At 42.0% G+C, this 14,137-nt stretch overlaps 1 protein-coding gene across 1 annotated transcript; it reads right to left on the reverse strand.

Annotated features, from left to right (window-relative positions):
- Positions 1-3,116: 3,116 nt before the first annotated feature.
- On the reverse strand, positions 3,117-4,079 carry LOC100484173 (olfactory receptor 1L1-like). The gene has a single exon (XM_002915959.2). The coding sequence runs from the start codon at positions 4,077-4,079 to the stop codon at positions 3,117-3,119; it is 963 nt and encodes a 320-aa protein (XP_002916005.1).
- Positions 4,080-14,137: the final 10,058 nt, after the last annotated feature.

The following is a 14,137-nucleotide window of genomic DNA, read 5'->3' on the forward strand; positions in this document are numbered from 1 at the left end:
TGATAGCATCGTGAATGATGGGCTGAGACCAGCACCAAAGAGACAGGCTTGGGAAAGTATGTTTCTGTCTCAAGGAACAATCTGCAAGAAGCTCTCTGAAACTGGATGTGATTGAGGAGGCCGGAGAAATAGGACAAGGAGGTAGAGGTCACCTTTATCCTGACAAAGGTCAGGAGGGAAGAGAGGGAAAATGAGGCTGTCTCATCCACAGGCTCAGAGAAGCAGAGAAGTCCTTCCCCCTGAGGTGAGGACTGAGCCAAGCAGGTGACCGAGATGGTCTCACCGTTCCCGTTTCCCTCAGCTTGACTCAATGGTAGCCTTCTTCCTGACTCTGGGAACCTGAACTTCCTTTTCATAGAAAATTTGTAGCTGTAAATTCTTTTTCTGACTCTTTGAGGTATAAATCTTTTTAAAAGCCTCTTGCCAGTTTCGCAACCCAGGATTATCTTTCTCAAGGACCTGGAGCCATCCCTCTGAAATGTAAACATCAAAGAAGATAGTGCCCCGTCTCCCAATGTCTTGGTGTCTTGTGCCAAGTTGCAAAATTGCTTTCTGTCACCAAGAAACGGGAAGTTTATTTTCCCTTTGGATAAAGTCAATTAGCAAACACAGATGGTGTATGACTCCCCTAACATCCTCTGGTACTTTTCCTCTAGCTCAGCCCAGAGTTTACAAACCTGCCACCCTTCCTTTCAGACTGAGTGCTGCTCTGTCCTCCTACTTCGAGAGCCTTGAATAAAGTCTTCCTTGCCTATTTCACTTTGCCTGGTGCCGTTTTTGCTTTGATACATGCCAAACATAAGCTTCTCACATTTACCAATCAGGTAAGACACTCATCTTCCCTGGAGCAGAAACAGAAATAGGGTGAAAAAAAAGTGAGGTAGTGCATTAACTAAACTCTCTTCACGTGGAAGAAAAGACTGAGACTCGGAAAGAAGTATTGGCTCAGGCAATGATGCTTAACCTTTCTACTCTTAGACAGTCGCTTATAATATGAAATATTCTAACCCATTCTGAATTTGCATTTCTTGCCACGGGAATAATATCTTCCCAAGATAATTGAGAGTGTGATATTACTTTTAAGCCCTATGGCCCAATAAAATTATAACAAAATATACAAAGCTAGGACATTTTCTAGAGTCAGTCTTACTTGGACATACACCTTATTATAAAATATTACTGTTGTCAGTTTTGAAAATGAGAAATCTAAAACTCTTTAATATTAAATAATTTCTCTGAATTGGAAGTGACCTTGAATATCATCTAGCTCAACTCTACCTCTGATATATGAGCTGTCTTTGCAAGACCCTTCTCCAGTGAGGGTGAATGTCACCTTTCAATAACTCTGACTTCTGAATTTCTTCCCTGTACTGTGCTGGGAATTACTTTCCCAATTATTACAAATATTGGGTCTAGTTCTATCTTCAAAAGCCACTCAGAATAAACCTCATTACAGAGAAATGGTCTTCTCACCTTAGAAAATAGACTGATGGTTAGTGATGAAGTCAGAAATACAGATACTTCCAGGGTTAATGACACCAAAAAGATGCTCAGGAAGAGGGGGATGGACCAAAAGCTGTCAGAAGACAAAGGGAAGGATGCCAGGGAAGACACACAGAAGTATACCAGGTCACCTGGAGCGCTGGACCTAAGTTGCTAAGTCAACCAGCTGCTTAGGGCAAACCCTTGATTCTACACTGTCTTCAGGGCCTAGGACACTGTGCTGAGAGAGATTCCAAAAATGGAGGAGACATCATCTATTCTCTGCCTGGTGTGCAAAAATGATCTCTGCTATTGGGGAGGTCCTAAGCTTATGGGGAAGACAACATGTGCATGTACCTGCACACACACACACACACACACACACACACACACACACACACAAAACCACTTTAAGTAATTTCACAGACATTGAATTTGTTGCAAATAACTAATTGAAGATGNTGAGTAACTAATTGAAGATGTTTCTTTTAGAAAAGTTTTTATTTAAATTCCAGTTAACAGAGTGTAATATTAGTTTCAGGTGTACAACATAGTACATTCAACACTTCATACGACACCTGGTGTTCATCACAAGTGCACTCCTTAATTCCCATCACCTATTTCCTCCATCCCCCCTACCCATTTCCCCTCTGGTAACCATCAATTTGTTCTTTATAGTTAAGAGTCTGTTTCTTGGTTTGCCTCTCTCTTTTTTCTCTTTGCTTATTCATTTTGTTTCTTAAATTCCGCCTGTGAGTGAAATCATATGGTATTTGTCTTTCTCTGACTGACTCATTTTGCTTAGCATAATACTCTCTAGCTCCATCCACATCATTGCAAATGNTTGACACCTGGTGTTCATCACAAGTGCACTCCTTAATTCCCATCACCTATTTCCTCCATCCCCCCTACCCACCTCCCCTCTGGTAACCATCAATTTGTTCTTTATAGTTAAGAGTCTGTTTCTCGGTTTGCCTCTCTCTTTTTTTCTCTTTGCTTATTCATTTTGTTTCTTAAATTCCACCTATGAGTGAAATCATATGGTATTTGTCTTTCTCTGACTGACTCATTTTGCTTAGCATAATACTCTCTAGCTCCATCCACATCATTGCAAATGGCAAGATTTCATTCTTTTTGATGGCCAAGTAATATTAAGTTGCATATACGTACCACTTCTAATTGAAGATGTTTCTTAAATTATATAAGGATACTGGGAACTCAGAGTTTTTGAACAGGAAGAAATATGGTCAAGAAAAATTAAGAAGAAATTTTCAGCTACACTTGGAAGGAGTGAATAGGAAAAGGGAATAGAAGTAAGGAATGAAAAATGGGTGCAAAGACCCTGGATTACTAAGGGGGCCCTGATGAGGTGGCTTTGATTCATGGGTATATATATATATATATATATATATATATATGATATATTATTATTAATTGGCTTTGATTGGTGGGTATATATATGATATTATTATATTGTAAGATAAATATAAGATATTATGAATATATAAGATCATACAATATTCTGGTCTGGTCACATACAATTTCCCATGAACGCTCGACTTAGGTATGCTAACCTCTAGTAGCTTGATATATACACCAGAAATCAGCAGAAATGAGGGCTCAAAGGAGAAGACTCACTGCTGAGTGTGCTCACGAAGGTGCTGCCTAGGACCTCTCCTGCCCATCAGCTTCCTCATGCCGTGCTTCATGTCTTTGTTCCTCAGGCTGTAGATAAAAGGGTTCAACATGGAGGACAGAACTGTGTAGATGACTGTTGCCACCCTGTCTTTGATGGTGTAGCTGGACAGGGGCCGGAAATAAACGTAAATAATACTTCCATAAAAGAGGGTCACCATGGTGAGGTGGGAGCCACAGGTAGAGAAAGCTTTACGCTTCCCAGCAGCTGAGGGGATCTTAAGAACAGCAATGAGGATCTGTAAGTAAGAGATGATAACGCATATAAAGGGGGTCACCAGGGTTATCAATCCTTCTGTGTTAATTACAACTTCATTGACGAATGTGGAGGAACAGGACAATTTCAGCAGAGGGTTGATGTCACAGAGGAAGTGGGGGATAACATTGGAGTCACAGAAGGTGAGACGATTTATCAGGAGAACTAGTAAGAGGGAATGGAGGTCAGAGATGGAGCAGGAGAAGACCAGCAGCAGGACACAGCGGCGATGGCTCATGATGGTGACATAGTGGAAGGGGTCACAGATGGCCACAAAACGGTCAATGGCCATGGCTGCCAGGAGGTAACTTTCTGTGTTGGCAAAAGCCAAGAAGAAATACATCTGGGTCATACACTCAGCATAGGAGATGGACTTCTTCTCTGATAGGAAGTTCACCAGCATCTTGGGAACGATGGTTGTTGTGTAGCAAATGTCAATGAAGGACAAGATACTGAGGAAAAAATACATAGGTGTCTGGAGCTGAGTGTCAGAGCAGATGGCCAAGATGATAAGCAGGTTTCCTACCAGTGTGACCATGTACATGATGAAGAACAGGGCAAAGAGTGGCTTCTGGTCCTCTGGCCGGGAGGACAGTCCCAGGAGGATGAACTCGGAGACACTGTTGGTTTGGTTGACCCTCTCCATAATCCTACATGTGCCAACAAATATGGAAAATGCTAGAATTTTCAATTCAACAAGTTTCAATTTATTCCTATCTCTTCTAGGATTCCTATAAATCATCCATGATTCTGTCTTCCCTTCCGCAGTCCACAAGAGGTTGAACAATACAAAAGTGTAATCTGTGTTAAATGCAGGGATATCAGAGAGAGGATTTCCCTTCAGAAAGAATCCCAGGTGGACCTCAGTGATGCATATTTCTTTAGGTTTCCATAAATATTTATTCAGGTATGTCAGGTTGAGGCTTGTCTCTCTACTATCCTCGCAAACAAAACAAAGGAAATAAACAAAAAAAAAAACAAACACCTAAGTGAATCAGGTAAGTAAGATGAATGTCAACTAGGTGCACAGGTGTTTATAGTCACCCTTTCAGAGCCAACATTTCATTACAAGCTGGCAAAAAACCTCTATTACATATGAACCTATTTATTCAAACACTCAGACATCGGGGATTTGTGCCTTCACAATTGTTCAACACTGTTGAATTAAATGTTCACTGGAAACCCAACACTGAGATTATGAAGATAAGTCATTCTTGATTCCTGTTCTTAAGGTGGTTAGGGTCTAGTGGGGAAGAAAATTTCAAACAAATAAGCACAATGAAATGCTGCAGGCGTAGTGAGAGATGCCCTGGAAAGCAAAGAGGTTAGCGTGGTGTCTTTGCTAAAAGCACACATTTTGAAATCAGCTCCTTCATTTTCTGGCTATGTGGTGTTGGACCGATTACCTAATATCCTTGATTCATGGTGTTCTCCTCTGTAATATGGTCATAGTAAATACCTTCTCACTCCACCACTACTTCTCCTTCACCACCGGCTTTACTTCTTCCTTTACTTCCTGCCCAAATCCTCTTCTCTGTCAGGTGCTCTGGGATGCTCTTGAAAGCAATTATTCTGTATTTCTTTGCAAAATCTCATAGCCTTTAGATTTTTCATTGTTTGACCACCCCACACCTGAATTTGTGAGACTTTGAGAGAGAACTATGTTGTGCTTTCAGGATTTGGAAATAAGTATGCAGTTAGGGCAGATAATAACAGCTATGCTTAAGACATATTGAGTCCTTACGGTGTATCAGGCACTGAGCTAAATACTTCATGTAGATTATGCCAAACAACTCTGATCTGGCTCTGAACAGCATTCTTTTTTAAAAGATAAGAAAATTGAGATACCATCTTACACCAGTTAAAATGGCTAAAATTAACAAGACAGGAAACAACAAATGTTGGTGAGGATGCGGAGAAAGGGGAACCCTCTTACCCTGTTGGTGGGAATGCAAGCTGGTACAGCCACTCTGGGAAACAGTGTGGAGGTTCCTCAAGAAGTTAAAAAAAGAGCTACCCTATGACCCAGCAATTGCACTACTGGGTATTTACTCCAAAGATACAGATGTAGTGAAAAGAAGGGGCACCCATACTCAAATGTTTATAGCAGCAGTGTCCACAATAGCCAAACTGTGAAAGGAGCCAAGATGTCCTTCAACAGATGAATGGATAAAGAAGATACGGTTCATGTAAACCATGGAATATTACTCAGCCATCAGAAAGGATGAAAACCTACCCTTTATATTGATGTGGATGGAACTGGAGGGGATTATGCTAAGTGAAATAAGTCAATCAGAGAAAGACATTTATCATATGGTTTCACTCATATGTGGAATATAAGAAATAGCACAGAAGATCATAGGGGAAGGGAGGGAAAACTGAATGGGAAGAAATCAGAGAGGGAGACAAACCATGAGAGGCTCTTGACTCTAAGAAACAAATTGAGGGTTGCAGAAGGGGAGGTGGATGGGGAGATGGGGTAACTGGGTGACGGGCATTAAGGAGGGAGCGTGATGTGATGAGCACTGGGTGTTATACGCAACTGATGAATTATTGAACACTACATCTGAAACTAATGATGTACTATGTGTTGGCTAATTGAATGGGATAGGCTGGTGATGGGTAGTAAGGAGGGCACGTATTGCATGGTGCACTGGGTGTTATACGCAAGTAATGAATCATCGAACTTTACATAAAAAAAATAAAATAAATGAATTTAAATTAAAAAAAAAAAGAAAATTGAGGTTGAAAGTGTTGAGTAGTTTTCTCAAGATCATGCAGCCCCCAAGGGCCAGAGTCTGGATCCCAACTAGGATGGTCAAACACAAAACAGTACCTCCCCACACTTTAGCAAAGCTTCAAAAAGTTTATGCCAGAAACAAATGTGCAGGGGTGTTATTTCTCCCTGTGGAGATCTTCTACCATAACATTCTTATTCCAGTAACTGACAGGCTTTCAAAATCAATGTTGTATGGAGTCCTTTACTGTAATTGCTAGAGACAGGACCTCTCTCATCCCCATCTTGACTGGAGGCTGTGTTCTTGGAGCTGTGGCAGAGACAGAAGCTGTGGGTTTGAATCCTGGCTCCACTACTCACAATGTGTCTTTGGCAAAATCCCTTCCCTGCTATTTCACTTTCCTCATACGTACGACAAAATAAGCCTGCTCTCAAGAGAAACATGAGGAACACGCATGTGGAAGCAGTTTGTAAGCCACAAGCACAATATACGTCATGGGGGTGACTGGGAAATGTCTGATAAAGAAGAAGCTTGTGGCCGGGAAGGAGAGGCAGGGCTGGACCAAATGCAGAGGGGAAGGGACAGACTTCTAGCTGTGAGAGCAGAGGGGGCTGGGACTAGAAGCATGCAGGGGGCTGGTGTTGCCAGAATCAGAATCATTTTTCCATTTTTTCTAACTAGGGCCCATCAGCATGAACTTTGGTTTTTCAGGGATCTCCCTGGTTTTACCTCCTAAATATCTCTTGAATCTTGTAGACATTTTCATCTCCCCACCGGCACTCTGGTGAAGCCATTGTTCCCGCCTAGGTTATTGCAGTATTGTCCCCATGACGTATTTGGTTCCCGCAGACCCTCCGGACACCCTCTCCACCATTCATCCTCTGCACTGAAGCCACAGCGTTCTTTTAACAATAACAACGTGATCACCTAACTCTTCAGGTTAAAGTCTGGGTTAGTGTCCCAGGGCTGCCATAACAAAGCACCCCAAACCAGGTGGCTTAAAACAATAGAAATGTATTTTCTCTCAACTCTAGAGGAGTTGGCAGGGTTGGTTCCTTCTGGGAGCTGTTAGGGGGTCTGTCCCATGCCTCTCTCCTTGGCTTGTAGATGCTGGTCTTCTCTCTTGGTCTCTTCACATTGTCTTCCCTGACGCATATGTGTTTCTGTGTCCAAATTTCCTCTTTTCATGAGGACGTCAGTCATGTTGGATTAAGATTCATTCAAAGGACGTCATTTTAATCTGATTACCTCTGTAAAGACCCTACCTCCAAATAAGGTCACATTCTGAGGTACTGGAGATTAGGACTCCAATGTATCTTTTTTGAGGGACACAACCCGTAACAGGCACTTTCCTGCTGCGTAAGCCTCCCCATCACCCACAGACTCAGGGCCAATTCCTTCCTGTAGCTTGCTGAGCTTCCTGTGAGGTGGCTCCTGTGGGCTCTGTGGCTCATCTCCTGCCTGCCTCCCTGCCCTCTCGCATTTCATGCTCCAGTTATAAGGCAGTTTTTGCTTCTTCTTGCCTTAGGGACTGACTTACTCTTGCACCCGCCTGAATCACCCATTATCTGTCTGTTACCCTGGTGGTAGGTCCTGGTGCTCCAGCCTCCAGCCTCCAGTAGTACATTCTTTCAGACCCTAGCAACCCTCCTGCACACACACTATGGACTGAAACTGAATCTTAGTATTTACAACACTGTCTTCCCCACTAGACTGTGAGCTGCCCAAGTATGAGGACCATGTCTGGATCTTTGTTACACCCTCCACCCCCGCTGGCGTGGTGCCTGGAACATAGTAGTCCCTTGATAAATATTTGTGGAATGAAAAATCCATGGATGGTCATTTTGGATTCTGAACAGATGGAAGGAAGAAATGCAGCGGCCCTCACGTGGCTGTGAAGAGAACAGCACTCTGTGTAACTCACTGCGGGTAGGGCCGAGACCGGAGGGCAATGACAGGAGCCTTCTCTCCTGGAACGTGCCCCTTGGTGTCTCACTGCTACAACTTTGAAACAGACTCAGAATCTGCGCCAGAGAAACTGTTAGAGATCATGTAGTCCAACCCCCAAGGAAGAGGAAAATTGAGACCCACTGGGAGGAAGGACCTTCATCATCATGACATTTGAATTGCTAGAACCAAGAGTGGAACCCAGGCCTCCTGGCTTCTCCCTGAGGAGAGAAAATGCCTTGCTTGTTGCAGACAGAGGTCACAATGCATGTGTGGGCTCTGGCCCACTTTCTAGGTACGGGGTCTTGTCCTTGTCAGGTAAGCAGTCTAGGGCAAGTTACTTAACCTCTCTGTGACACAGTTTCTCCATCTGTGAAGAGGGGATAATAGGAAAACCTGTCTCACAGCATTCTTGGCTCAGTGAACACGTAAAAGCACAGTGCCCGGCGAGGGTCAGCACCTCTACCCCCAGAGCTAGCAATTCAGATTCCAAGATGGGGGAAAATATTTTGATAAACTAAATAACCAGGCGTGGTCAAATTCTGGAAGGCTGCCTGTTCTGTACTTAGGTTAACCAAACATGTGAAAGCCAGAGGCTTTAGTCATAAGGACCACCCGTTCCTTTGTGCATACACAGATAGCCCTCGACTTTGTTGGGTTCATTTTGACAAAAACACATGGATAAGCCTTTCTTGATTCACTGATATCTTATCAAAGCACTCACAATGATTTTGACACAGACACTTTGGAACTCACTGTTCTCAGATGGCGGGCAACGAGGAAGGCATGCCTGATAGGTGTGGACTGTGAACCTGGTTGTTTGCTACATCCAGATGTTTTCTCTCCACTGCAACCTCTCCAGATGCAGAAGATGTTTCAATGCCATTGTCTGCAAATTTATTTAGAATCTGCACTTTAGTTCAAGCTTCCAGCCTCCTTACACCCTCCCTTCACCTCTGCTACAGGAAACCAAGGAGAGCAAGGAGGAGCAGCACACATGGTCAGCAGGTTTCCCCACAGGTTTCAAATTTCTTTCTTGTCCCCACCTCTCATCCCCAGCCCCAGCCTGACTCCTCACTTCAGAAGACCATTACCCAGAATCAGCAAGCTGAGGACTTATGTGTCCAGAGACCTCTCCCAGCCCGTAATGGTTCAGCCTCCCTTCACCAGGCCTCCTTGGGGCCCCTTGAGCTCTGAGGAAACAGGGTATTCTCTCTGCCTGCTACTCCCTCGGGGAAGTCTGCTCTGTGACTTCTCCAAGTTTAGAAAGCAAAGCACAGCTCAAGGGGATGGAGAATGTCAGGGGGCCTCCTACTTGGTGTTGAGGCTGTTCCCAGAGCCTACTCAGATTCATGGTCACGTCTCATAGGTGTGACTCAGCTTCCCCATTTGTAGGTGACAAAGGGTTGAGGAGCAATGATGGGTATTTTGAAATATGGGAATGTCAATGGAGGCGACTTGGTATTTTTATTTGGGGGGGTATAGCATAGATAGGGGAACCAACAGTTTTCAGACACTGGAAAGGTGTGTGTATGTGTGCACGTAAGCTCATGTGTGCGTGTGCTTGTCCTTACCCAAGGACAAGTGATGAAGATAGATGAAAGTCTGATGTTAGTTTATAAGGTAGTATCAGGTTCTTTGGTTTCAGGGGGTGTTGATGGTGTCAGGGGCTCTTAAGTGATGGATTTCCAATATGGAGTCAGAGTAACATTTGACAGGGTTTATCCATTACAAAAGCTCTTAGACTTGTTCCAATTTCAGCTGGAGTCCTGGCCCAGCTGATGTGGAGTCATCTGTATTCCTGGGGGCACCTCTGGCTCTTGGGTTAAGGAGAAGTGTGCAGGTGTGGCTCTTTGGATGCTAGGAAGCAGCCTCAGGAATTTCTGTACAGATCAGAGGAGGTGGGGGCATGTTCAGCAGAGAGACAAGATTTTCTGTTAATCAATATGTTGGGGTTCCTGAAAGTTACCCTCTGCAGTACCCCAGAGTCACATAAAGAAAAACTAGCCAAGTGCTTGGCTCCCTTCCTTTCTGGCTTTCTCCTTTCCTTTGCTTTCTTTTTTTTTCCCCTGCTTCATCTTCTCCTGAAAAGAATGGGGTTGTTTAGAAAGACAGATACAACAAACATAAAGAAAATAAATATATTTAATAACTAAATATTTTATTAGAAAATAAATAAAAAATAGCCAAGGGACAAGAAGCAAAAAAGTAAGGTGTAGAAGATGATAAGACTGTGAGGTACAGCACAGAATCAGCAGCAAGCTCTGATATCCTTTCTGGAAGGTCATTTGGCTCTGAGCTTGCTGATGACCAAAGTGGAGAGGGTGAGAAGGTCATTTATATGACTTTTGGTATCCAAGAGATAAAAGCAAATCAGTTATATAGGAGACACATCACCAATTCTGGCTCTCTGATCTGAGAGAAAAATCTCTTGTGGGTTTTCATGAAGAGATTACTGTGCATTGCAAAGAAAACCTTCTCCACAAGACCCTTAGAGGAAATAGCGAATTCTTCTAAGAAGCCTCAGTGGAGGCTTAGGGGATATCCTTCCAAGATCCAATTTAGGCAAAGTGATTCTCAGGGGACCTGTAGTGTAGGCAGGTATGCAGCTCCCTGATAGTCTGGCTTGCTTCAATATTAGTCTTTACTTAAGGTTGGTGGTTCTTAATGTAGAGACATGCCTGACTTTCCCAGAGTGTTGTTAGATGGGCTACAAGAGACTGTGCACCATCTGACATGGTGTGTATGTTTCCTATGTATGTAGAAATGTGCTTTTTTTTTCTTTCCCAGGATGATTTACACTATTTTCATTAGATTCTCATATGGATCCTTGACCTAAAATAGATTGAGCCTTCTATGCAGAGGACTGGTGCTTAGGAAGGCCTCCATGAACATTGTTTATCTCCACTAGGTTTTGATAGTTGTGTTAGTAGTGATGAGTTCTGGATTAGCCGGTGCTCAGAGGGTCACTCCTCTGAGTGTCTGGTGTGGGCTGAGAAATCAGCTTTCACTGTCAACCATGCTGGGCTAGGACTGAGATGTGCTTGCTGAGGTTAAGAGGCCTAATGAGGACAGGGGCCTTTGCACATTCTAGCTAATGTGACTGGCATCCTGTGGAGTGGGACAGTACACCCATCTGTTTAGTAGGTTAACTCACCTCTGCTTGGATGTGAGCCTGGAAAGTTCCCCTGGTAAATCCAAGCCTCCCATAAAGAAGAATCTGAAATCTGCTCTAACACAACGATCAAGGCCACCAAATTTCTGTGCCAAAAGCAGGGCCACCATAGTTTTAGTCTGGAGCTTTCCTTTTGTAGCTCTGTTTTTAAATTTTAGAAGTAGTTGTGCTAATTGTAAAATATTAAAATAATTTAGAAGTTTAGTTAATGAAAGTGAAGAGTCTCTCCTTTCAATCCCAGTAGAACTCTTTCCTTTATCCACAAACATGTACATACACACAACCTTGCTAAATTTGTATTTTTCTGCAACTTCTTCCCCCCATGGTATATTCTATCAGTTCCTATAAAGAGCACTGATATTAAAAATAACTAACAACTCGACCACTGATAGAAATTAATTTATAAATATAAAATATATATTCCATTTAGTGTCTAACTCAACCTAATTGTATACATCAGGGGTCTTTGAATTATGGCCTGCTGGCCAGATTATGTCTACCACCTGTATTTGTAATAAAGTTTTATCGGAACACAGCACACTCATTTGCTAACATATTGTCTGTGACTGCTTTCACACTACAGTGGTGGTATTGAATAGTTGTGACAGAGACTGTGTAATTGCAAAGTATTTACTATCTGGACTTTTACAGAAAAGTTTGCTGAATCCTGATAAATATTATAGCATCACTTAAGAAAGCATTACAAGTTGAAGGGCAAATAGTTTGTCAAGTTATTTTAATAATTTCCAAGTAATTTGTTGATTTAAGAGTATTTTATGAATTGATTGAAAAATATCTTATGGAAGTGTGATACACATACCAGAAATTACACAAGTCATAAGAGATTTATCATGAAAACACCCACTTAACCACTACTGAAATCTTTTTTTAAAGATTTTATTTATTTATTTATTTGACAGAGAGAGAGAGAGAGAGACAGCCAGCGAGAGGGGGAACACAAGCAGGGGGAGTGGGAGAGGAAGAAGCAGGTTCCCAGCGGAGCAGGGAGCTCTATGCGGGGCTCGATCCCAGAGCACTGGGATCACGCCCTGAGCCGAAGGCAGACGCTTAAGACTGAGCCACCCAGGCGCCCCCCACTACTGAAATCTTATCAGCACCACAGAAGCCCTCTTTCCCATGCCCCCTACTTATCACTATCCTTCCCTTCTTCCTCCTCCCAAAGATAACCCCTCTCCTGACTTTTAACACTATAGAACAAGTTTTCCTATTTTTGACCTTTATATAAATGGGGAATCATATCATCTGTATTCTTTTGTGCCTGGCCTCTTTTGTTCAAGATTATGTTTCAGAGACTTTTAGCAGAGTTTTTTTTTCCCCCAGAGATTTTTGTTTTCTGTAGCTGTAGCTAGCTCATTTTCATTGTTTTATAGTATTCTTTTATATTGTTATATTTCAATTTAATTAATAATTTTGTTGTTAATAGACATTTGGGTTGCTTTTGGTTCTTGGTTCTTCTGACAATAAACACAGAATATTTATTGCTATAAATATTCTTATAAAGATTTGGAACACATTTATACATCTTTCTGTGGGCATATACCAAGGTCCTAGGGTATGCATATATTCAATTATAATAGCACCAAATCATTTTTCCAGTGTGCTTGTTGCAACTTACCTCCCATCAGTACCGTATGAGTTCTAGTGCTCCATCTCCACCAACATGTATGGTTTCATTTTCTATTTCTCTGAGGACTCATGAGATTGAACCCTGTTTCATTTGTTTCCTGCCCATTGCAAATCCTCTTGTAAAGCACCTGCTCAAGTCTATTGCTCACCCTCCTATTGGGTGGCCTGTTATTATTATTATTATTACTATTATTATTATTATTTACTAATTCAAGGCATTTAAAAAATGTATTATGGATAAGATACATCCATAACCATGTAGTTATAGGTAATGCAAATAATTTCTTCCACCAAGTAGCTTGCTTTTTCATTGTCTAAGTGATTTCTTTAGTTGAATAGAAATTCTCAATTGTAATGTAATTTGTCATTTTCCCCCTTTGTGGTTATTTCATTTTCTATCTTAAGAAAAAATGCCCTATTCCAAAGTCATAAAGACACACTTTTGTGATATTTTCTATAAAATTTGTTGTTTTATCTTTCACACTTAGGTTTACAAGTGTGAATTAATTATTTTATATTGTGTGAGATAGGGGTTTCCCCTCCCGCATGTATATGCAAGTAACCTGAAACTTTTTCTTGGAAAGATATTCTCTTACAATTGCTTTGAAGGGCCACCTCTGTCATGACCAACCATAAATGTGAGGGTCTGTTTTGGGTGTCTCTATTTTATCCTTTGGTCTACTTGACTACCTTTGAGCCAATGTCACTCTAATTTAATGATGGTCATTTTATAAGTCTTGATAGCTTGTGGAATATGTTTCCCACATTGTTATTCTTTTTCAAGTTCATTTGTGGCTAATCTTGGCTTCTTGCCCTTCCATATAAGTCTATGAATCAGCCTATCAAAAACATCTGCTTGGGTTTTTTTTTTAAGATTTATTTTTTTATTTGAGAGAGAGAGCATAAACAGGGGGAGGGGCAGAGGGAGAGAGGGAAAGAGAGAGAGAGAAGCAGACACCCCCCCGAGCGTGGAGCCTGACATGGGGCTGGATCCCATGACCCTGAGATCATGACCTGTGCCAAAATCTTAACTGACTGAGCCACCCAGGTACCCCCCTGCTTGGGTTTTGAATGGGATTTTACTGAACCTATATTTAATTTGGAGAGAATGGCATCGTTGAAATAGTCTGTGAACTAGTGTATGTCTTGCCCTTCACTTATGTCTTATTAAATTTTACCCAATCATGCTTTATAATT

This window comes from Ailuropoda melanoleuca, chromosome 7 (genome assembly GCF_002007445.2).
Source record: "Ailuropoda melanoleuca isolate Jingjing chromosome 7, ASM200744v2, whole genome shotgun sequence".
NCBI lineage: Eukaryota > Metazoa > Chordata > Mammalia > Carnivora > Ursidae > Ailuropoda > Ailuropoda melanoleuca.

Excerpts from the sequence above, each read along its gene's own strand:
- LOC100484173 (XM_002915959.2), bottom strand. The coding sequence starts at position 4,079 with ATGGAGAGGGTCAACCAAACCAACAGTGTCTCCGAGTTCATCCTCCTG.